The sequence below is a fragment of the Dysidea avara genome, chromosome 2, assembly GCF_963678975.1.
Source record: "Dysidea avara chromosome 2, odDysAvar1.4, whole genome shotgun sequence".
NCBI lineage: Eukaryota > Metazoa > Porifera > Demospongiae > Dictyoceratida > Dysideidae > Dysidea > Dysidea avara.
Window position 1 is genome coordinate 20,392,807 of NC_089273.1, and position 25,371 is coordinate 20,418,177.

Consider the following 25,371-nt stretch of genomic DNA (forward strand, 5'->3'; position numbering starts at 1 on the left):
AATAGTAGGAGCACTTACAGCTGGCAAATCATCGATGTAACACATTATTATTAAAGCACAATAACATTCATGTGGCATCATCATGCAGCAGTGCCTTATGTGATAGCAGCATGTAGCACTAGCACTTAACTAAGGCATGAGCAACAGTAGTGGCATACGTAGCATATAAAATAAACACAGCAATACTTCATGCAAATCAAGGCACATGTTAGCTGTGCATATATAAACATGCTAATGGTGAAAGCTTATTACACCCTGATAACAATTAAACAACTCAAACAAACAAGCGTAACAGCTGACAACACTTGGAACAGAGGTTTATGACAAACTTGTACAGACAAGCCCGGAAGCTAATGACACAATGTTAAAGGACAAGCTTGAAAGCTAACGACAAGACTAAGCCAGTACAGCAATTCATCGCAGCGTCACTTTAATTATGCTAAACTTCTTATAGAACGTGTGTGAGAACTCGGCTAGTATCCCTCGATAGCAGTTTGTCTTATTGTAATGGTGCGATCAGTTTCGTTCAATTTAGTGCGCCGCATGCAACACATGTCACACAAAGAGCAAGCTCACCGGTTATAATGAACCTCCAGCGATGACGACCTTGTTTCTTGTTTACCATCTCGCTCGTTTCCGTAGGCTGGAAGGACTGCTACGGAGTGAAAGAGATAAGTCTTTTAAATTTCAAACAAATTTTTTGGACATCAAAATTGTCAAGCCACAATCCTTGCATCATATTACAGTGTCTTGAGCTATATTAAAACTCAGTGTTATAGCTATTGCACTAGCCTGGTTTTCTACACCAAGGTGATCAATCACCTTCAAAGCATTCAATAGCTTGAACAAAGCTACAGTTTGTGATAATATTGCAAAATTGAGTTCATCCCAGTGTAATATGTCTCTAAAAATCAAATAGGTTGCTTCTTTGATGCTCTAGAAGGTCCTAAATAAGAGAAATACTTTGGTTGTATATACGTAGTTGTGAGTTCACTGAGTTACCACATGCTTATAAATCTCTTTAAATATATTGTGTCCAAAGGTCATCTTTATATAATAAGGTCAAATATGACACAGCAAAAATAGTGTTCCAATACTACATATTCTAACCCCGTATTTATTCAGTATTGGAACAACTAATTTAAAAAACTCCCTATAACGAGACAAAACGAACCTCAAATCTATAAATGACTCTAATGTTATTCAATATTTGGGGCTGTGGTCTATTTTTGCTTGAGGCTAGGTAGAATTTTTGGACTATTAGTTCCAACACTTAAACATAGACGGAATAAATACAGTCAGTATTTGTGCATGAATTATGCTGTGTGAAGACTTAACATGAAATACATTTATCTTAATTTATTTTGTTTCAGTTCCAGCTGTGTTTAAGACACCAGATGTACATATTTATGATGGTGATGGAGAACTAGAATTTGCTGTAATTGACAATGAAAAGACATATATGGCTAGATGGAACTCTGCACAAATAAAGAAGGATCAGTTCAAAGAAAATGGAACCATTACTTTTACACTTGAAAACTGGGTGTTTTTTTTGGGTAAGCGATGGCAAAAGCGTGGAGGTAAACAAACACTGTTTAGCATTGTACACACTGACTATGACAATGGAAATGTTACATTTCAGCAAAAAGCTAATAAACCAAGGAAATTTCAGTTTGACATTTCAGTCATAGTTCTGGTAAAACGTACAAAGAATCTCAACATTACGTATACTTCTTCAATTTTGTCATTTGCTCTAAAGCTGTTTGGTCAATTTACTAGAGAATCTGCATTATTGGAATACTGTAGTTTATGGTTTGCAGAAAGCAGTGAAATTATAGAGCGCAATGCTCTTCAGACTTGTCCATGTACCGTGGAGGCTGTTAGATTTGATCCTGATTTTATCTCTGATCCTACATGTTCATCAACTAGTAGTAAATGTCATGAGAATGTTAATGCTACTCACTGCTATTTGAAGAGTATCACTACAATGTAAGTGAGAGCCTGACATGATTTTTAAGCAATATATTTTTATTGTGTGCCTACAGATGTACTCCTGGTTTCCTAATATTGTCCAAAAATGTGTGCCCATTGCAAGTATGCATCACTACTGGACAAATTGTCCATGAAGAATATTCCATAAAATTTTTGTTTGACCCATGAAGGTGTAAGTTTCATAAGTACCTACTCTACTCAATGAAATTGCGTTAGAAAATTTAAGGTAAAATTCACATAAAACATTCATCATGCCCCATTACTTTTCTGTTTCAGTGACCATGAAATTACCATTAATGAAGTGGAAATCAAGACACACAGTAGTGTGTCGTGCAGCCCAAGAAGCCGGCGCGCCACACCGTGAGTATATTAACAGGAAGAAAGAAAACGTGATTTTCACACCTTACTAGCTCCGTGATCCCTTATCCAATTAAAACCAAAGACATTCCAGCTAGGTAGGGTAGTCCACATTCCCACATTTGAAGAAAATCGCTCCAGCCATTTCCAAGATACGAGTGGCCAAAGTTTAGGTTTTTTTCTGCTTCTTCCTTTCGCACACTTCGCAAAATCCACAAATGCATACTCCAATTGGGCTGAAATTTGGTATACTTAAAGGGCTCATTAAGGCAAATCTCAGTACCAACTGTGGTAGGAATCCGATGAACATTCACGGAGTTATGACTGATTATTTGCATAAAATAAGGTCGAAGTCTGTCACGCCCACAGGGTAAACCCCTTGAAAAAATGAGCTAAAAATTGCTATGTAGATGAAGTAACTATCGTAGGAGTGCCTTTTTGTGATTTGAAAAGAATCGAGATAAAGACCATCGAGATGTGACACAAAACCCAACCTGTATCACAATTATGTGGTCGATTTTTATGAATAACAAAAACTATTAGTTTTCACACCTACCAGGAAAACCACTTAGAGCAGTGAGCTGAAAATTGGTATATAGCTGGAGTAATTATCATAAAAAGTCCTTGCAGTAGTACAGAAGAATCGGAGTATGAACCACTGAGTTATGATTAAAAAGCCAACTATGTGTAGCAAATGCGAGATCGAGATACTCTAATAGAACAGTCACCCTAATAGAGCATTCAGCTACGTTATATATAACTTACTCCATTATAGAATTATATTGCATTGCAAGTTATTCTATAGGGAGTTCAGCTACAAACAGTTAATCTTATAGACAATTCAGTTACAAGCAAGTCACCCTGTAGAGAATTCAACTACAGATATGTCACTGTAGAGATTCAGAACATTATGTAACAATGAAGAGAATTCAGCTATACAGTTCACCTACAACAAGTCACTCTGTAGAGAATTCAGCTACAAACAAGTCACTGTGTATACAATGTTTAGCTACAAGTAAGTCACTCTGTAGAGAATTCAGCTACAAACAAGTCACTCTGTAGTACAAACAAGTCACCGTGTAGGGAGTTCAGCAGCCAATCAAAAAACCACCCTATAAAGAATTCAGCTATATAAACAAGTTATAACTCTATAGAGAGATCAGCTAGAAACAAAAGAGAGCTCAGCTACAAACTTAACAGATCACACTGTAGAGAGTTCAACTAGAAACAAGTCACCCTGTAGAGATCAGCCAGAAACAAGTCATCCAGTAGAGAGATCAGCTGGAAGACATCACCTTGTAGAGAGTTCAGGTATAAACAAATCACCCTGCAGATAGTTCAGCTACAAACAAATCACCCTGTAGAGAGATCAGCTAGAAACGAGTCAACCTGTAGAGAAATCAGCTACCTTGTAGAGAGTTCAGCTACAAACAAACCATCATGTAGAGTGTTCAGCTGCACAAATCACGCTGTAGAGAGTTCAGCTATGAAAAGTTCACCCTGTAGATAGTTCAGCTAGAAGAAGTCACCTTGTAGAGAATTTAGCTACAAAGGAACCACCATGTGGATAGTTCAGCTGCAAACAAATCACCTGTAGAGAGTTTGGCCAGACACAAGTCACCTTGTAGTGAGATTAGATAGAAACTAGTCACCCTGTAGAGACATCAGCTACAAAGAAACCATCCTGTAGAGAGTTCAATTACAAACAGATAACCCTATAGAGAGTTCAGCTAGTAACAAGTCACCCTGTAGAGAGATCAGCTAGAAGAAGTTGTCTTGTAGATAGTTCAGCTGCAAACAAATCACCCTGTAGAGAGATCAGCTAGAAGGATTACAATTCAGCTGCAAACAAATCACCCTGCAGATAGTTCAGCTACAAACAAGTCACCCTGTAGAGAGATCAGCTAGAAGAAGTTATCTTGTAGAAAGTTAAGCTACAAAGAAACCACCATGTAGATAGTTCAGCTGCAAACAAATCACCCTGTAGAGAGTTCAGTTACGAACAGATCACCCTGTAGAGTTCAGCTAGAACCAAGTCATCCTGTAGAGAAACCAGCTAGAAGAAATCGCTTGTATGTAGAGTTCAGCTACAAAAAATCACTCTGTAGAGAGCTCAGCTACAAAGAAACCACCATGTAGAGAGTTCAGCTACAAAGAAACCACCATTTCAAGAGTTCAGCTGCAAACAAATCATCTGTAGATAGTTCAGCAAGAAACAAGTTCATCCTGTAGAGAGATCAGCTAGAAACAAGTCACCTGTACTCAGATCAGCTACAAAGAAACCATCCTGTAGAGAGTTCAGCTGCAAACAAATCACCCTGTAGAGAGTTCAGCTAGAAACAAATCATCCTGTAGAGAGTTCAGCTAGAAACATATCACCCTGAAAAGAGTTCAGCTACAAACAATGAGAGTTTCAGCTACAGTTCAGTTATGTAAGAAGTCACCTTATTAAATAGAGTATGTGATAATCATTCAGTGTTAAATATACAAACGAGTACATGAAAAAATTTGGAATTTTCAACTAGAGTAGGGACCATAGCACATCGATAAAAAGTACTGAAACAAGTCATGATATTAGATCACCGTAAAACAATAAGAGGTGTTATATCCCTACTGTGCATTTCCATTATGGTATCTTGAGCACAGTAGGGATATAACACTTTTTATTGTTTTATGGTGATTTAATATCCTGGACTACTCCAACTTGTTTCAGTACTTTTTATCAATGTGCTATGGTCCCTGCTCTAGTTGAAAATACCAAATTTTTCATGTACTTGTTTGTGAACTTTTTTTTGTAAATAATTTTATTATGACTGGTGACCCCACGCATACCGCATCTGAAATGGCACCGCGCACCCCAGCTATATCAGTTATCGTCTGAAAAGTGAATTATCCATTATGCTTCATGTCAGCTATGTTCAACCCGTTACACAGCATTTCGAATCAAAAACTGTTCAAAAAGCACCTCTACCAAAAGAAAGAAATCGTGCCGCGCTCCCCAATTATATTAATTATCGTCTGAAAAGTGAAATATCCATTACTTTTCGCTGTAGGCTATCTTCAACCCGTTACACAGCAGTACGAATCAAGAACTGTTTGAAAAGCACCTCTGCAATCAAAATAGCCACTATGAAAAATACGGGCAATTTCCGTTACGAAGGGAAAGCATCACGTGCTACTGCCAAATCGACACCTATCACTGTCAGCAAAGATGATTGGGACACAATGGAGGACACTGGTAAGTCCTTGAAGAATGTATTGTACGTACTGCGGTATGCCAAAAGGCACCTATCAGGCCGAACCGACGTCGAGCAGTGAAAAAATCAAACCCATAGCCTTAGCCGTTATCGAGTTACGCTTGTCTGAAGGCATCAGTCAGTTACTTAGTCAGTAGAAAATTCCTTCGAATAAATTTTTTTTGTAAATTCCGTAGCAACTTGTTGAAAACGTTTCAGGTTGATCTGAAAGCTTTTTTGGGCTTAGTTTTACCCAACCAATACAGCCTCATCGTCGTCAGGGAAAATTGAGGCTGGTTTTTGGGTGATATTATTTCATTGGCCATGCCTACTCCTTTGTGGTCCCTACTATACAGTTACTATCATACTGTATGATACTTAATCAGACAAAAGCTATACACAAAATTACTTCCTTTGTTCCACAATTCCTGCAGTAAAGGGAAAAAAAACAAATAAAAGGAAGCACCAAAGCCAGTTTATGGCCGGCTTTGTGGCTTGCAATACAAAAAGAACTGATATCTAAACCAAAACAACCAAGCTGTAAAAAGAGTGCGGCCCCCAAAAAGTCAGGGTGAAAAAAGATGTGAAATCCAAAGTGGCGGCTAAGAAATGGCTGTGATGGTACGTAGGTTGATGGCAAAAGAATTTAATTATGACAATTCAGGTGAATTTGGTGCCAAATACTAGGGAGGAGGCAATGCTAATTCACCTGAATTGTCGTAATTATAATTTTTGCCATTAACCTACCATCACAGCCATTTCTTGGCCGCCACCTTGGATTTTACATCTTTTTTCACCCTGGCCTTTTTGGAAGCCGCACTCCTTTTTTTTTGCAGCTTGGCTGTTTTGATTTAGATAAAACTATAATATGTGTTTTCATCAGATTTTAGATTACCATTTTATCATGGAAATTGCTACTGCCATTTTTTTTTGGTTGTCTGTCCATAAAAACTTCCTGCATAGAATAGAATAGAGTTAAAAATTCATGAAATCTTCATGGGCAGTTTGTCCAATAGTACATGCATGCATGCATTTCTAAAAGTGTGCAATGCTAGAAATAATGGTCGGACATAATGTGTGACGATACGTTAAGTATGCAATAGAATATTTGCTGAAACATAATGTATATATCAGAAGTGTTTGGAGGTTTATAAACTTTGAAATGTTTCTAATCAGATCTGTGAAAACCTGGCAGAATAGTGCAAGCCTAAATTTTCACTATAAGCTATTGATTGCAATGCATAAAATATTTCTGTAATTTAAAAAATCCATAAAATTTATAAACACTTTGTTCTTTAAAGATCTAATGATAAAAAACTGGATATCATCTTATCCGCATACTCAAGAGGAGTTCGAACATCCTTGTTTCGTTTCAGTAGATCAAAGGATACATAAGTTTGAGAATTTGTTTACGTCATGTCAAAGTGATCGTATACAATCAATCTTTCGTAACTAGTTTTGTCTCTGTATGTAGTGAAGAAAGGTGATAGAAGGAAAAACTTGCCCAGTAATGGACTTCCCTATTCATGGCAAGCATGATGGTGCAAGTTGCAACTCAGTACTTTATTGTGTTCGTCAGTTACAGTCATTTTGTAAGTGCCTGTAATTTATTTTCCCAATACTTGTTGAGGCTGTAACTCCAAAAGTTGTTGGCATACAAGGCTGAAACTTGGCCAGAGTATGCACTTGGTTAAGGAGATTGTAAATATTCAATAATAAAGAATTTGAAAAATGCACTGTTATGCAATTTTTTGCAGATCTGGTCTATTATTGTTTTTGGTAAACATTTCAGGCAAACCAGTGAGCCTGTTATGCTTGTAGACTAATTTGGATGAAAATTTGGCAAGCCCAGGACTTCACTGGAGTGTGCAAATCACTCAGTTAGCAAAGGCAGTACTATCGATTACTGATCTGTTGCAACTGAGAAATTGTTATTCTTCTCAGCATTACAGTACACATTTTCAAGCAGTTATATTGCACCCAATTTCCACAAAGTTAAGCTGGGCTTAATTTCTTATAAAGTTTCTTGATACAAAGAGATGATTAGTGTGTATTTTTAATTATTGCTCTATGTTGTTGGGTTAAAATGATGCTGTTAGCATTTGCTGTGTGTATGGCACAACAACACACACAATAGCAGTATAAAAAAGACAGCACTGTATGACAGCAATACAAACAAGGTAGTATCATATAAATAGTTAAAGGCACAGCAGCAACATATATGAGTACGTATACGTAAAACCTCTGTGTGAAGTGGTAGTAACAGACAAACAGGCAGTGACACAGCAACAAACAGAGACAACACTTTGGCAATCATCACATCACTTGTGGCGATATGGCATACATAGTCATAGTGGCCCTGCAAAACAAGCTTCAGAAACAGCAACAGAACAAAATGCAACACAAAAATGACAACAACCTATATGCTAACATTAGTGGCAGCAATACACTGGCACTGCAGTACAAGCAGCAGCAATAGCAACAGTACACAAAAAGTGACATGTACGTGAAGTAAAGCAGCAATATACATATAGGTATGACGGCAGCAATAACTAGCACAAGTAATAGCAGCAGTAACAAAATATAAGCAATGGCAACAGTAGCAATATATACCACAAGCAGTATGTCATACAATACATGAAATAGTATACTGACCTTTTTATGTTGATGGGAGCATGCTTAATTGCTGTGGGGGTTCCACAGTGTTTGCTGGGTGGGCGAGCAGTGAATGAATTGACTGAAGCAAGTTGGTGGGTAGTGTATATAAATAGAGCTGAGCGATAGTGGAAATCGATCAATTATCATGATAGCTATTAACAATCATGATCTTGATAGTATATCATCATGCTATCGCAATTACTTATCCGTGTCTGCGCTTAGTCAAATGGATAACAAAAGCAAACACGATAGCGTTGAAATTCAGGAAACTATAAAAGACTAGTAACTTGAATGTGGACAACAAAGATAGCAACTGTAATACTGACACATAACAATAACAATTTTTAGTGGAGTGTTAGAAACGCAGATATGTGGTGTGACATAATTGGAGTATTTATTTGTTGTATACATGTAGGTGAGTGTTTTTAATAACTGCTAGTAACTATGGTGATGTTATTGTTATCATGATATAAAATTACTATCAAATCTAGGGCTGGGACAAATATTGAAATTTACCTTCGAATATTCACTAATGAAATGTTTGAACATTTGAAGCTTCAGTGTTACCTTTCAAGTTACAGGTTTTCTTGCATTTATGCACATCCTTAAGTTTTACCTTCTAAACCTATTTAATAAGTTTGTAAGCATTTTGGGAAGTGCATAGCAGCAGTACTGAATGACACGATTGGCCGATTGCAAATGGGCGTGTCTGCTATACTGCAATCATGCATAGGTAAACACCAAGTAATGGCTAAAGTATGCTTTCCATGCATTATCTATCACTTTATAAAGTGTTTAAAGGCTGCAACTATGGTAGCAAGCTGAACTGTGATGGTTTAAAAGTGGGCGTGGCACGCAAAGATCAATTGCAAAGAGACAAACATTGATCATGCAAGAGAAATAAGCAGCTGCAATAAAGATAACGACATGTATTTGTAATTCTTTTGTAGACTATGAGTGCATTATGGAGCTTCGAAGGATACTTTTATGATTCGAAGTTTACTTAACCTTCGAACACACGAAGCATTCGAAGCTTCGTCCCAGCCCTAATCTAATCGTACTAGTGATAGTTGTGTTATCGCTCAGCTCTATATATAAGGTTGGCATGCATCACTACTCCATCACCCCATTCCCTTAATCAGCCAAGCAGGAATACCTACTGCAGATGCAGTAGTGGCAGCACCAATTCTAAAACTGTGGCTGGCATACAAATGCAGTTCATAAGTCATAACCAACAGTTTGGAGGAGGCTGCGTAATGGACATGTCACATGCTCTTGAGATAAATGGTTGAAGCGACCACCAGAGTACAACAGGCCACTCCTGTTTGTGAACTTTCAGCAAACAAGTTCATTGCTCTCACTAGACATGTGTCTGACATGCAACTTACACCAGTGTCAATCACATTACTTCTAAGACAAATCAAGACTGATATCCATTTCAACATGGATACTGTAAATTGTTGGATGTTAATTTTCTTTCCCTGAGGAATCCATAGAATGCTAATGTAGAAGCAGACCAGAGGAACCTCTTCTCAACAATTGTGCAATCATTATTGTCATGTAGTTGAGTTTTTAGTATCTTTAATAAGTTGATTGTGATGGGAAGACGCATGTCTCCTTGATCCCTTTTGCACAGTAGTTGCAGGAGAGGGTTGCCGGTTAGATCACGGTGCCCACGTTCCAGATGTTCTAAGTGTATTCCACGAAGATAGACTTGATAGTTTTGTGTAGGACATGCTGTGCTGATGATGTACAAAAGTAATGCAGTCTGAGAGGAGAACTATGCAGAGAAGGGGAAAATATTGTATCTATTGCATAACAGGAGATATGATCAAATGCCTGCTTTGTATGTACGTCGACTAGATGGTGTGACACCTAAGGATTTGTATTGAAGGAACATTGTGCTCAGGACTGCGTCAGCCATGCAGGGACGAGGTCTGGTGGATTGGCTGCATGTGGTGCCATCTGCGTGAAATCTCACATCTTACAGTATTCTTTGGCATAGCTGTGCAGGTATTGGTGGTGTACCATCACTGACTAGTTGGTAGGCTTGTGGTGTGGTGGTCAAGTAGCTTATTGGGTAGGTAAGTGGCACTATAGCAGGTGTTAAGGTTGGTGGCAAAACAAATGGCAGCACTGGTACAGTAGCAGTTAGTGGTGTGGTTGTTTGCTTGTGAAAAGACAGCTGGGAGGTAGGTAGTTGCTGTAGCAGCATTCTCCAACAATAGGGTATGGTGGGAAATCATCATCAGTGGTTGCTGAAAGGTGTGGACGATCATCAGAATTGCATATACGTGGTGCTCAAGGAGTAATGACAGTCAGCTGAGGGGCATGGTTGACAGATTGCTGTAGAGTTGTACTGACAATCATTGTCACCAGTTGGCAGTATTGACAATTATTGTCACCAGCTGCAGGAGGTTGACGATGGTACTCAGCTTCTGTACACGAACATTGATGGCGGAGGCAGGTGATAGATTACCACTCAGTAGAGAAATGTTGGTTACTGAAGTGGTGTTGTGCAGGAATTGCACCATTATGGAGGATAGCTGGACCTGCAGTTTGGGAGTGATGATAGCAGAGTAGGTGCAGTTAGATTGGAGGATGATGGAGTAGCTTGCAATATCATTAGAATTATGCCCTGAGTAGATACTGGAACATACCACTGGGTAGCTGATGCAGGCATGTAGGTGGCAAACATGGGCATAACAGTAGCTGACATTGTGTAAAGTATTTGCTGGGTCATTATGAATGGTATCGTAAAGGTAATGAGCCAGGACGGTTTTGGTGCCAGTAGTGACAAGGTGACATGATGATCAGTGGAGTCAGAGAACTTTGGGTGAGTTGCTGGATCAAGTACCATATAGCAGAAAATTTTGGCGAATTTGGCAAGTATGCATGGAATCGCCAAAATTTTACTCACCATTTTTCTAAACACTGAAAGTGTAGTAAGCGCTGTTCTTCATCAGTGGGTGAATATTGTTACAGCGGTGAGTGGTTAGTCTTCCGCAAGTATCCCATTGAATACAATATGGTTTTAGACTAGGTAATAGCTCAGGCAGATGGGCAATTCAGCTCCCCATGCACATGCCTTACCATGCACGTTCTAGTCTTAATTACTGACTTAGTGAACTCAGTAGTGCATGTTGTTTTTGTTATAGCTAGCTATTTACATAAGAGCGCGTAGATTCGAAACTGCAGTACTTCGTCCATAGACATCACAAAGCTTCTTCTCCAACGCTGTCAGATTAAAATTGCATGGGCAAAGTAATGTGATGCATTCACCAAAATATTATTCGCCAATTTCTGTCAATGATCAATTCGCCAAAATTTTCCGCTATACGATACTGCGCTACATTTATAGCTCCAGGAGCAGACAACAAGCAGAAAGTCTTTGGCATTGTAAGTAGCATTAAAAACACAATACTAGAGCAGTAATAAATTGGAGCAGTAGACTTGGCTAACTAAGGATTCTCGGTGAGGGCTGCTATCCCATGGCGCACAGTAAATGGTGCAATACCCCATTTAGTACATTCCAGTTAGTGTTTGCTCTTGTATGTAGCCGTATAAACTCTCCAAGTACCCAATTCTGTTAACTTACATTTACTAGGTAAATTTGTATTTCAGACACTTATGTAATAGCATATGTAACCAGATCTGCGAAAACCCAACACAATCACACATGCTTAAATTTACAGTGTAAAGCATTGAATGCAATGGGTGAAACATTTGCGTATTATTGAAACACAATTTGTAATTTTTTTTAAAAGCTTTGTTATTTGTGAAGAAAGGGCCTAACAATAACAACCTGGATATCATCTTATTTGCCTATTCAAGAGGAGCTCAAAATTCTTTGTATCATTGTAATAGACACAAGAATACGCGGTGTTTGTTTACATCATGTCAAAACAATAGTATGTGATCAATATTTCTTTACTAATTTCGACTTTGTATGTAGTGAAGAAAGGTAATACAAGGAAAAACTTATCTAGTAATCGATTCTCCTACTCATAATGAACACAATGGTGCAAATTTCAACTCCATGTGCCATTCTGCTTGTAAGTTACAACCGTTTCAGTAAATGCCTGTAATTTATTGTCATATTAACCTACCATCACAGCCATTTCTTGACTGCCACCTTGGATTTCACATCTTTTTTCACCATAGCCTTTTTGGGGCCCGCACTCTTTTTTTACAGCTTGGCTGTTTTGGATTAGATACCTAATAATTACCGTAAAAGCAGAAAATTTGACAGGAAAAGTATTTGGCGAATTGAACAAGATGTATATTTGACGAATTTAAATTTGACGATTCGTCTTACTACAGGGGCCCACGCTAATTACTCTAACACAAGGGCCCGCGCTAATTATGTACACATGCACTAACTATCGTACTTTATTGCAAGAATTTTAGTGATTGCATCACATGAAAGCACTAGCGATAGTCACAGAAGCTCGAGCAATGCCTTTGAGTATTATAGCTGCATTCGAGGTTACCACGAGTACAAAACTATCTGGGATGCATCCATAGGTGAAGTAGTCAATTGTAGTCATGAAACGGATAATCTTCATGATGACAATGCTGTAAGTGTAGTGCGCAGAGGTGTAATTGTTGGTCATGTTCTGCGTCACTTATCATGAGGATTTTCATTGTTTCTTGAGCTGGGTGGTAGCATATCTGCTTCAGTGATATCAACCAGAAGATATTCAAGGGACCTTCCACAAGGAGGGTTGGAAATCCCATGCTTATACTTGCTGTAAGGACCTACTGGAGAAATCAAGAACATTAGAAAGTTTAAAACCACATGTGAAAATAACTACAAAATGATCAAGCTTGCTGTTTCGAAAGTGTTGAAGCTGAAGTCAGTGCAGCCGTTAAGCAGGAACCTGACACACCAGTTAGTTGCAACCCTTCAAGAAGAAATTTGTGATGCAAAAAACTCTCCTGCTGAAGGTGACGTTAACAGTGCAGCTGCTACTGGGAGTACTGTCAAACCTACCAATACATGTGTCACATATACGATAAAAATTGAGATGTTCACCTCAGTGATGAAGGTACACTAAATTCTACAACTGCACCAACTATTGTTGTTGGAGACTCAGATGTTTCCAATTCTGACAAACAGACTGAAAACTGGGTTTGTCTTGACAGAGTTATCCTGAATTTAAATGATAAAGCCATTTTACTTGGTGGCCATTGTTTAACAGACAAACATTTGCACAGGCACTTTTGAAGAAACAGTTCCCATCTATTAATGGGCTCAAATCAACTCTTGTTGCAGAGCGACATGGTAAGGTTTTACCTTCAAATGGGCTACAAATTTTACTGGTTTGGTAACTACTGGATATTGTTGTCAACTATGCAATGCTCCGATGACAGTGTGAAAGTCTATGATTCAGCTTTTCATAGCCATCCTAAGGAAGTTCTTTTGTCAATAGTAAAAGCTTTAGTTACAGATGAGAAGACACTAAAAGTATCAATCATGGACACAGAAATGCAGCCAACACCTAACAACTGTGGTATATTTGCTATTGCAATGATGGTTACCATTGCTTATGGTGATGAGCCATGCTATAGTAATTACCAACACTCAGTGATGCACAACCACCTGTCACAATGCTTTGAAGATAAACTTCTGGTTCCCTTCAGTTCCTCACCATCAATGAAGGACAAAGCAGAAAGGATGGTTAATTCACTGGTGAACGGCACCAGCTGCCATCGCATGATTACTGTTATATGGACCGCGCCCTGATTAGCCACACCGTCTCCTTTCTTGCTAAATAACTTCAAAATTATGCACCACAGACCATCAAAATTTGGTATAGGCATTGGGTAAGCAATATTCTACAATAGTAGGCTTTGGATTTTCACGATTTGGGTTTGATGGAGTTGTTAGCCAATGTTGTAGCCCACAGGTGTACGTATTCACTACTTTCCATGTTTTTATCAGTGAAAAGGAAAGAGTAGAATTGTTCTACAAGGTGAGAAATGGTTGGAACCAAAGTGATATAGCACTAGGTTATTCACTGGCCAAGTTATTTTAAAAATCGGGTTAAAGCTTGAGAGTTTTATAGATGAAAAATGAAGGCGTGTTATTTCACAAAACTTTGTATGCTAAACTAAAACATCACAGGCTATCACAACAGCTTTTTAGACGTAGATTAAGTTGTACACTAGCAAAGTTTTGGGCCACCCTAAAATAGCTCATTAAGCATGTGGGTTGAAACAAATTGTTTTGTGCAGCTGGACTTAATCGGTTCAGCGCCATCTTAAATCTAGTTGTTTGCTGTCTTTTAAATACATCAAATATTGCCAAGGCAGGCTGGATTGTGGTAGCTTCAGTGCATCTCATTTTGATTTAAGAAAAGGAATCACAATTTTATTCAAATATTGAATCATTGACACTTCATTTGACCAGTGGTTTGAAGTATGTGACACATCCCAACCCTCAGGAAACTCAACTGCCGGGTGACATCTATTGGTTTTGTCCTCATGCAAAATCTGTGGGTGCATAAAGCACCCTGTCAAAGTAGCAGCCAGAACAACAATTATTTGTTGTTTATTGTCTGATCCCTTGATAACTACATTCTTGCTACCCTGCTTTCCATCGTCCAGTCATCAACTGGCAGCAAATGGATGCCTTTGTGGTCCCAGTTGAAAATCAGATCATCTGGTATACCATTCATAATTATTTCTGCACAAATATCATTCAAGAAACCTTCTTTGAGGTAGATGAATTCACTTGGAACCACTTTACCTACGTTGCTGCTCTTTCGCCTCACAAAGTTCATTCTAAACAGAAGAGATTTAGCCCAGGATTTCTTCACCTTGAAGGGCCCCCCTTGTACTTTCAAATATCCAGGACATCACCTAGGTATAATGGCTTCAGCAGCAACCATGACCACCCACATATTGATTGAAGAACTAACAAACCTCAGGAACTTAATTGTATTCCTGTACTGCATGATCAACTTCTTCTTGGAATAAAAGTGTTCGACCCTGACGTTTCGTGGGTAGCTTTTTAATCGGTTTCGTATTTCCAGCCTTTATACACTCTTTTAGCTCACGCAAATACTTCTTTTTGAAACACCTTGCAGATGCCTCTGGCACGAAAAATCTGAAAATTTGGAGAAATGCTTGGATGCAGCTGTTGGACCATGCTCAATAGCATATCTTCCAATGTCTGCCCTATCTTCATCAGAGTAAGTTGCGTACGATACATGTCTTCCCCTACATTTCTCCGAGTTTTCAATCTCAAGCTTGATTTTTTTATTTGCGGATTCAATATCGTCAACGGTCAAGTGTTCATTGGCCTGTAATTTAGATGGCAACTCGTCATTATTCTCTGTCTTCTTGAAGTACTTCAAAAGAGCCATGAGTTCAGATGCACGCGCTTCAGAGCAAACATAATATCTGACGTCATTTAAAAGTTACATAACTGTCCGGATATTTGGCGGATTTAAATTTGATGATTCACCAACCGCCAAACTTAATTTCCAGTCAAATTTTCTGCTTTTACGGTATACTATTCCAATATTTGTATATTTGTATGCACAGTAAATGTAAATAGAATGTGACCGGATCTGCGAAAACCTGACACCATTGCACATTTTTCAAATTCCAGTTTATTAACTGTTTATAATCTACTTAACCAAATGCATGCTCTGGCAAAATGTCAGCCTCATATGCCAATTTACAGCCCTATACAAAGTAGCAACAACAGAAACATTGATTTGTACAGCAAGTAGAGGTAAAAATTTTAATAACGGCAATTCAGGTGAAATAGTGCCTAGACTAAGTGGAACCAATTTCACCTGAATTGTCATTATTAAAAATTTTTACCTACCATCACAGCCATTTCTTGGCCGCCACCTTGGATTTAACATCTTTTTTCACCCTGGCTTTTTTGGGGGCCGTACTCTTTTTTTTACAGCTTGGCTGTTTTGGATTAGATATCACTTCTTTTTGTATTTGTATACCCAAAGCTGGCCGCAGGATTTTATTACATGCAAATTCTTCCCTATAGGATAGCTTATTTCTAGTTGATCTCCCTACAGGGTAACTTGTTTGTAGCTGAACTCTGTAAAGGGTGACTTGTTTCTAGCTTATCTCTCTACAGGGTTACTTTGGCTGATCTCTCTACAGGGTGATTAGCTTTTGCAGCTGAACTCTCTACAGGTTACTGGTTTCTGGCTGATCTCTCTACAGAGTAACTTGTTTGCAGTTGAACTCTCTACAGGATGATTTCTTTGTAGCTGAACTCTCTACAAGAGTGACTTGTTTCTAGCTGAACTCTCTACAGGGTGACTTGTTCATGCTGAACTCTCTACAAGATGACTTGTTGTTTCTATCTGAACTCTCTACAGAGTGGTTTCTTTGTAGCTGAACTCTCTACAGGGTTACTTCTTCTAGCTGATCTCTCTACAGGGTGACTTTTCTAGCTGAACTCTCTACAGGGTGATCTGTTTGTAGCTAAAATGTCTACAGGGTGGTTTCTTTGTAGCTGAGCTCTCTACAAGGTGCTGATCTCTCTACAAGGTGACTTGTTTCTAGCTGAACTCTCTTCAGGGTGACTGCTCTATTAGAGTGACTGCTCTATTAGAGTATCTCCATCTCACACCTTGCTATGCGGAGTTGGATTTCGTGTTATAACTCTGTGGCTTTAACTCTGATTCTTCTCAACTATTGAAGGACCTTTCTGAGGTGATTAATCCATCTGTACACTTTCAAATCATTCCACTGAGCAGCTTGTCTGGTAGGCGTGGCAAGTATTCGTTTTTTATTAGCTTATCTCAATCGCATAATTGTTACACACTGTTGGTTTTTCGTTGTATCTTCGTGGTCTTTAACTCTATTTCTTTCAAATCACAAAAGATTTGAGGTTTAATAGTTAACCTATCCACGTACCGATTTTCAGCTTCTTCCCATAAGCGGTTTACCCTGTAGGCGTGACAACATATTAATGTTATTTTTTGTGAATAATCACTAATAACTCCTTGACTGCTTATCCAAACTTGGTACCAAGATGTGCCTTTATATCCCTTGTCTGTATGCCAAATTTCAAGGAATCAGATATTGTGTTCACGTTTTATGGCAGTTTTTGTAAGTGCACGAAAAGATAAAGAAAAAGAAGGAAAAATAACAAAGAAACTAAACCAATGTTTAAAGTCTCATATCTCAGGAATGCTTGAAGTGATTTTGCTGACATTTCATATATGGCGTACTGACGTTGGTGGGCGTGTCCACAGCAACAATGGTCTTGTTTCGTAAAGACAGCACAGAGCTACGAATGTGTGAAAATCACATTTTCTTCTGTCAATATACTCACGGTGTAGCACGCTGGCTTCGTGGCCGCACGACACACTACCATGTGTCTTGATTCGCTCTTTAACCCTTAAACTTGTACGCTGATATTTATCTTCGATATATCTTTGTTTATTACAAAACTTGAATGCATGCAATTATTATTACTAATGGATGAATGTGTAATAGCTATTAAACTGGCAGTGTATGAAGCTTGTCTAACTACATTAGTCCAAAAACCACCTATCACTGGAAAGTATGTTCATTGGACTACTTAGACAAAGATGTATAATCGGTGTAACAGCATTCATTCACTTGTTATGATGTACTGAAGATCAATGTATAGTTTCCCCTACCTCGTGAACACATGGTCTAGTAGCCATTTTTATAAGTGTCTGACTCATAATGAACTTCATATGCTGTGATTCTTCAATGAATGGCGAAGTTAGTAGTGTTTATTTCAGCTTAATACAGTGAACTGGGAGGGAGTTGTGATTGATTTTCTGAATGTATGTATTGGCATGCATGTTTTAATTGTGTACATGTTATTTCTTGGTGAGTTTTGGCTCCTATACTTTAATCAAAGGATAAATCCCTAGGTATCATTTTATTCCTTATTACATCACGAATATATGGCGCAAATTGCGTAGCTGTAAAGTTATTGGTCAGATAGTGACAGCATTTTGTTTGAGGCCTTGCATAAATCGTAAATGCCAGTGTTTGCATTTTCAATGCATTGTTATTTACGTGCAGGTTTAAGAGTTAACATACTGTATACAGCTAAAAAAATCCTTATCACTACATCTTTGTTTGTTCTATTAAAATTCAAGCCCAGAAGAGCCTATCACTATACTCACGGAACATAAAGTTGATTTCATCATAGTGGGTAGCTGAAAATGGCTGGTTAATTATACTAGTTAGTATTAGTGCTGGGCGATATAACCGATACACGGCATATCACTATATAAATATTTGTGTCGCAATACAATAGTTAGAGCACACATGATCCACCCACTACACGTGAGTTTTCTACAAGATGGCGTCGCCAGGCCTCGTGCCTCACCCGCGAGGAAAAAGCACCATATGGACCCATTTCAGTTTCAAATCAAAGGAAGATGGATCGATAGCAGGTTGGAAAAAGGTTATTTGTCATGAGTGTGGTAGTGCAATTGGGCATTCCGGGAACACTTCTAATTTAACGTATCATTTGAAAAGGCGCCATCCAGACTTATTTACAGCATTCAAGGAGAAGCAGCGGACTAGTGAGCAGAATGCTGAGGACAGTAGTTCAAATCCCTCCGAGTCAAGGCAAAAAAAGATTTGCAGTTAATGCAAACTTCTATTCCACTTCCTCAAAACAGTAAGCGCCAGAAGGAATTAGTGTGTGCTCTCACAGAATAGAGGACTTGCACGTGTGACAACACTGGCTAGCAACATTTGTCAGATGGCCATGTTTTGGGACAACTTTCCATGGCACATGTTGGGTCAGAGCAAAGGTAATAGCATTTATTCACTACGTCACCCTGCAAGTCCTCTATTTGTGTGTCTAGATATGCAGCCAGTAAGTGTTGTAGAGGGAATTGGGTTTTGCAAACTATTACATACTTTAGAGCCACGATTTCAAGTACCTAGTAGAAATCACCAATCAAGCACAGAAATCCCCCACTGGTATAACCAAGAAGTAAAATCTCTGAAGTCTGAGTTATTCAAGTGAACCAGTTTTAGCATCACAACAGATATTTTGTCAACGTCACATCAGGATCATTCCTACCTATCACTTACCTGTCATTTTGCTAGTAGGGACTTTAATTCAATTCAAAATGCTTAAAGGCTGTTGAAGTTCCAGTTGGCCATGATGCAGAATCATAGACAACAGTGATACAGGAAGGGTTTGATAGATGGCAGATTGGGGATAGGGTATTGTTTGCTACCACTGATAATGGAGGCAATATAAAGAATGCTTGTGTGGATCACTTGGAAATACTACACATTCTTTGTATTGGACACACATTAAAACTGGGAATTTTAAAATGTTTTGATGTTAGGAGAGTATCAACAGCATTGGCTCGTTGCCATGCTTTTTTCATTGGTCCTACAAAATAACATATGCATTAAGTGAAAAACAACAACAATTAAAAATTAAGCTGCACAAATTAATACAGGACTGTGTAACAGGGTGGGGTAGCACATTGTCCATGATTGAGAGGATGTTGGAACAAAGAGTAGCGGTTTGTGCAGTACTTATTGAAAATAGAAGTGATCGTACTCTGATACCTATAGCAGATGAATTCACCATTTTAGAAGAACTATCCAGTTTTTTAATCCTATTAAAAAGGCTACTGAGTTATTGAGTGGTAGTAAATATGCCACAGTTTCCTGCATGTTTCCAGTGCTACAGCAGCTGTTGCTCAATTCCCTCAAAACGAAGGAGGAGGATTTCCCTGCATTAAAAAGCATTAAAGAGAGTATAGCTCAGAATCTTTCAACTCAATACCGAGAACATGCACTTAAAAGTATGCTTAAGATGACAGCATTTTCCTACTTGACAGAAAGTGAGAAGACCGCAGTTATTTTAAATACTCGAGAAGAACTTGCTGATTTGATTGAAAAATGTATGACTATATCTGACCCTCCAACTGCAGATTTAGTTGTTAACCTAGATGAAGACCCTCCACCACCCAAGAAGAAAAGGCATGTTTCAGCCCTGCTTGGTGAGCTCTTCAATAGTTTTAGTGAGGCGTCTTCAACCAGGACTGCAGAAGTAACATCTCATATAGATGTTCAACAGTATACTGTAGAAGAACAGCTTGATTTGAACCTTTCACAGCTTGTCAGAAGGTTGTATTGCAATACAGCTACCAGTTGTCCATCAGAGAGATTTTTCAGTGCGGCTGGAAATTTGGTAACGGAAAAACGAAATTGCTTGCTACCGGAGAATGTTGACAGAATGGTTTTTCTCTGTGAAAATTTAAATGAAGAACCACTGCTATTAAATGAAGAAGATGAAGGTAGTGAAGATGAATTTATTGGTGAAGCTGAAAACTGATATGTGATGGTACAAACACCAGCTATTCATTGAATAAACTTGTAAGCAAATAATTATTGTTTACAATCCTTTAACTGTACAAGTACACGAAAAAATTTGGAATTTTCAACTAGAGTAGGGACGACAGTACATTGATAAAAAGTACTGAAACAAGTGCATAGGGGTAGTGAACAATACTAAAATACAGTTAAATAATAAGACGTGTTATATCCCTACTGTGCATTTCCATTATGACATCTTAAGCACAGTAGGGATATAACACGTCTTATTATTTAACTGTATTTTAGTATTGTTCACTACCCCTATGCACTTGTTTCAGTACTTTTTATCAATGTACTGTCGTCCCTACTCTAGTTGAAAATTCCAAATTTTTTCGTGTACTTGTTTGTTAACTTTTTTATAAATAATATTATTATAGCTGGTGACCCCACGCATACCGCATCTGAAAAGGCACCGCGTGCCCCAGCTATATCAATTATCGTGTGAAAAGTGAAGTTACCATTACACTTCGTTGTCAGCTATGTTCAACCCATCACACAGCATTTTAATCAAGAACTTGTTGAAAGCATTTCGGGTCGATCTGAAAGCTTGTTTGGGTTTAGTTTTACCTCACCAATACTGCCTCATCGTTGTAAGGGAAAATTGAGGCTAATGTTTGGGTGATATTATTTTGTGGGCCACGCCTACTCCTTTGTGGTCCCTACTATACAGTTTACTATCGTACTGTATGATAAGCCCTACTCTACCTTTTACACATTCGTTGGCTATAACTTTGTTAACAATGATGTTACCAAATAAGCTATACTTTCTTTGTACCTGTCATAGGTTAGCTATACAGTACACATTGATCATTGTAGTGGGAATATGGTGGAACACAATAAGTAATTGTTGCACATACACTGTAAGGACGATGCTGCTGGAGCGACTGACAACTGACAAGGAATTGTGACAAAACATAATATGCAGGGTTTCTATGAGATTATGCACTAAATACATTATTATTCATGCATTGAATTAGAAGTTTTGTATATGCATTTTACACTTAATAGTGTTAACAGCTTTAGATAGTTATTTGACTATTCCAATCATGTATGTATGTGGTTTTGCTGACTTGTGTAGACAATAGTAAGCACATGCAAGGATACATAAAGAAGTGTTAATACTGTAATAGCGAAGAATATGTTAGTCGCAAAGAAATGCATTTAGAAACGGAAGCAGTTAAACCTAGCTGCTAAACAACAAACACACTAATACTAAAGAAGATGTCTTACGCGTGTATCTTGTCGACGACATACGATAGGTCCTGTATAAACCAAACGTCAAATCACAAACGTATTCTAAAAGTTTGGTGCGATAACACGTGTATTCACAATGATTATGGAAGCCCTATTGATATGGAAGCCCTACTGATGAGCAATGGCCACGATAAAGAAGGATCAAAGGAAAATCAGTAAGGAATAGTGCATACATTGTAGGATATTTAAAATACTAAAAGTTTCATCTCCATGAAATTCGAAGCATTTCCACCAAAGAAGTAAGGCTGTAGCTGTAGCCAATTTTCCGCTACGCTTGACTGAACGCATCAGGCAGGCAGCGAGGCAGTGAGGCAGTAGAAAATTCGCGAAAATATATATTTTTTTAATTTCGTAGCACCTAATCGAAAATGCTTCTGGTCGTTCTGAAGGCATGTTTGGGCTTGGTTATACCTGACCGTGAAGGGTTTGCAAAGATGATTTTGGCTTGATTTATCTTCGTAAACCACGCCCACATCTTCGTCGTCCCTACCATACAGTACTATCGTACTGTATGATAAAGTTATACACTATTATTCAGATAATGTTTACAATGTAACCACGTGTCATTGTGTTGTGATGTTTGTACAATGTAGTTATTGATCAAATTTACAAATCTCATCTGAAAAAAAAACAAAAAAAACAAGAACATACATTTTAAGCATTAGGTTTTAATATCATGACATATATTCATATCATGAATAAATTTTGCCATGACATAACAAAAACCTATATTGCCCAGCACTAGTTAGTATTCCTTCATAACTAGTCATGACCGCTTCATTGTAGTATCATGATACAGTATCATAATACAGTATCATAACAAACGGTTTATTGATGGTGATATGTGATACAAAAAATGTACTATATTTTCCCAGGGAGAAATGATGTGCAAGACTTACAAGCAAGATTCTTGAATGAAAAATGTCCTTTTTCTTGCAAGTCTTACACATTCTTGCAAGCAATGCAAGTGTAGCTCGTAAGTAACATCTTGCACTGTAGTTCTTGTAGTATCTTGCACTGCAAGATTCATGCACGGAATTGCACAGAAAATGTATCTTCACTGTTGTGATAGTTACTTTTTAAAAGTAACTCATTACTTATTACTATTACTTGCTACTAAAACTATTTAGTTTCAGTTACATATACCCATAAAATAAAGTAACTAGTGACCACAGCCTTAAGGCTGCTCTGTACAGTTCGTAATAAATATTTAGTAATAAAATTACTAAATATTCAAGCTGTTACAGTAACTTCATTACTTAGGTAACGTGTTACATTTGTAAGTAAATTAACTTGGGTTATATTACTAGCTTTTATAGCATATTTCATTAGGTACTTAGTTACCACCAAAATAATATTACGTAACTTGTTACATAAGTAATGTGTTACCCCCAACACTGCTTGCAAGTCATTTCTCCCTTGGATACAGAACCCTATTGTGAACCACAGTAGTGGTTCATAATAGAGATCACCTATGTTTTTTTCCAAAATCCTAATAGAACACTCAACTAAACACCACTTTAGAAACCATTTCCAACCTCAAAAGAAGCCATAGAAGTTAATTTGGAAGAAGTTTAGGTCCACTAGCAAAGATGAAGTCGAAAGGGCTTACTTTTTTAAAGAACTGAAATCTGCCATTGCGAGCCATTTTGTTCATCTTATTAATAATTTAAAAAAATTAAAATATGGGCAGAGGAGGTCGGCAGCGATTAAGCGCCTTTAGAAATCAATTACACAATAGTCGGTATTCTGGGATGAAATAAAATGTGTGGAGTATGTAACAAAGTGTGGCATCATTGTTTTGTACACAAGAATATACATACCCGGTTAGTGCTAAAAGATACGTGTCAAAGAGACTTATATAATTTCCCTTGAAATCTAGGGGTTTTACAAAGCAAACTACATTACCTTGATGCTTACAAGAAGTGCAATCCGTATATCAAACAACCCCTTGTCACCCTTACCATTTGCTGGTTTTTGTATTGCGAATATTGAAGCTCACATGAAATTTCAAGCCAAAATATGCAATTAAGGTTATAATTTAAAGTAGCACTTAAATCGCTGCCGACCTCCTCTGAAATATGGGAATAGGGATCACTGAAAAAAGTAAAGAAACAAGACTCAAACAAGCCAGCATGTTAAACACGCGGAGATCTCTATTTGGACTCAATGGATATGGTAGTAACTAAGGAAAAAAACAGTAGTTTCTCCATAAATTAGGGGCAGATAAGTATTGAGAATGCTTCTGTATAAATGTTTATTTGAGTCCAAATAGAGATCTCTGTATGTTTAACATGCTGGCTTGTTTGACTCTTGTTTCTTTACTTTTTTCAGTGATCTCTATTCCCATGTTTTAATTTTTTTTACACTAGTTTGTTTATTTTTATGAATATGAATACCTAACATGATAATTAGAGGTGCAGGTGGTGCTTGATATCAAGTCAGTCGTCATGTACATTAGTAGTTAGCTAACACTATCAGTGTTATCAAACACCAAGATATTGTTTCCTTACTATTGAATGTATACTTTGTACCACACAGCTTTGATATATCCAACTACGTATAAGCAACATATAGGATGCTGAAGGTAGCAGTAGTATGGCTTCAGTTAGGTGATCACAAGAAGTTAAGTACACAGTGGTACACAACATTGCTGCTCATAACATACTGTGGTTAATAAAATGTAGATAATGATAAGGTTTCCAAATGAACATGTTAATGTGAATAAATTGGATACTTATCAACACATATTAACACATTGGTTACCCTTGCAGAGGCTAAGTCAGAAGATCAATGGCAAAGTGAACCTAAAAGAAACAAATTTGCTTGAAAGTGGATGTTAACATTGCAATTTGCATTTAAAAATAGGTCATGGACATGAAGAAAGACATAGGAAGGAAAGTTATGTAGTTTTTATCCCCTATACTCACATTTTGCTCTTGCCCAGTGAGAAAAAAAGTAATAGATGAACAAAATGGCAAATTTCAGTTCTATAAAAAAAGTACTTTTATCAAAGCCTTTTGACTTCATCTTTGCTAGTGGGCCTAAACTTCTTCCAAATCAACTTCTAAGGTTTCTTTTGATGTTGGAGAAGGTTTCTAAGGTGGTGTTTAGTTGAGTGTTCTATTAGGATTTTGGAAAATAACATAGGCGATTTCTATTATGAACCACTACCGTGGTTCATGATTTTTTTTTCCCACAATATGTGAGTACTTTTTGGGGATAAAACTACATAACTTAACTTCCTATGTCTTTCTTCATGTCAATGACCTATTTTTAAATGCATATTGCAATGTTAACATCCACTTTCAAGCAAATATGCTTCTTTTAAGTTCACTTTTCCATTGATCTTCTGACTTAGTCTCTGTAAGGGTAACCAACGTGTTAATATGTGTTGATAAGTATCCAATTTATTCACATTAACATGTTCATTAGGAAACCTTATCACTACCTACATTTTATTAACCATGGTATATTAAGAGCAGTA

At 37.7% G+C, this 25,371-nt stretch overlaps 1 protein-coding gene across 1 annotated transcript in view; it reads left to right on the top strand.

Annotated features, from left to right (window-relative positions):
• Positions 1-25,371, top strand: part of LOC136246794 (protein mesh-like) — a 121,177-nt gene that overhangs the window by 48,598 nt on the left and 47,208 nt on the right. The window contains exon 5 of the mRNA XM_066038352.1: positions 1,374-1,989. Within this exon, the coding sequence (XP_065894424.1) occupies positions 1,374-1,989 (616 nt within the window). The remainder of the gene's footprint in view (positions 1-1,373; positions 1,990-25,371) is intronic.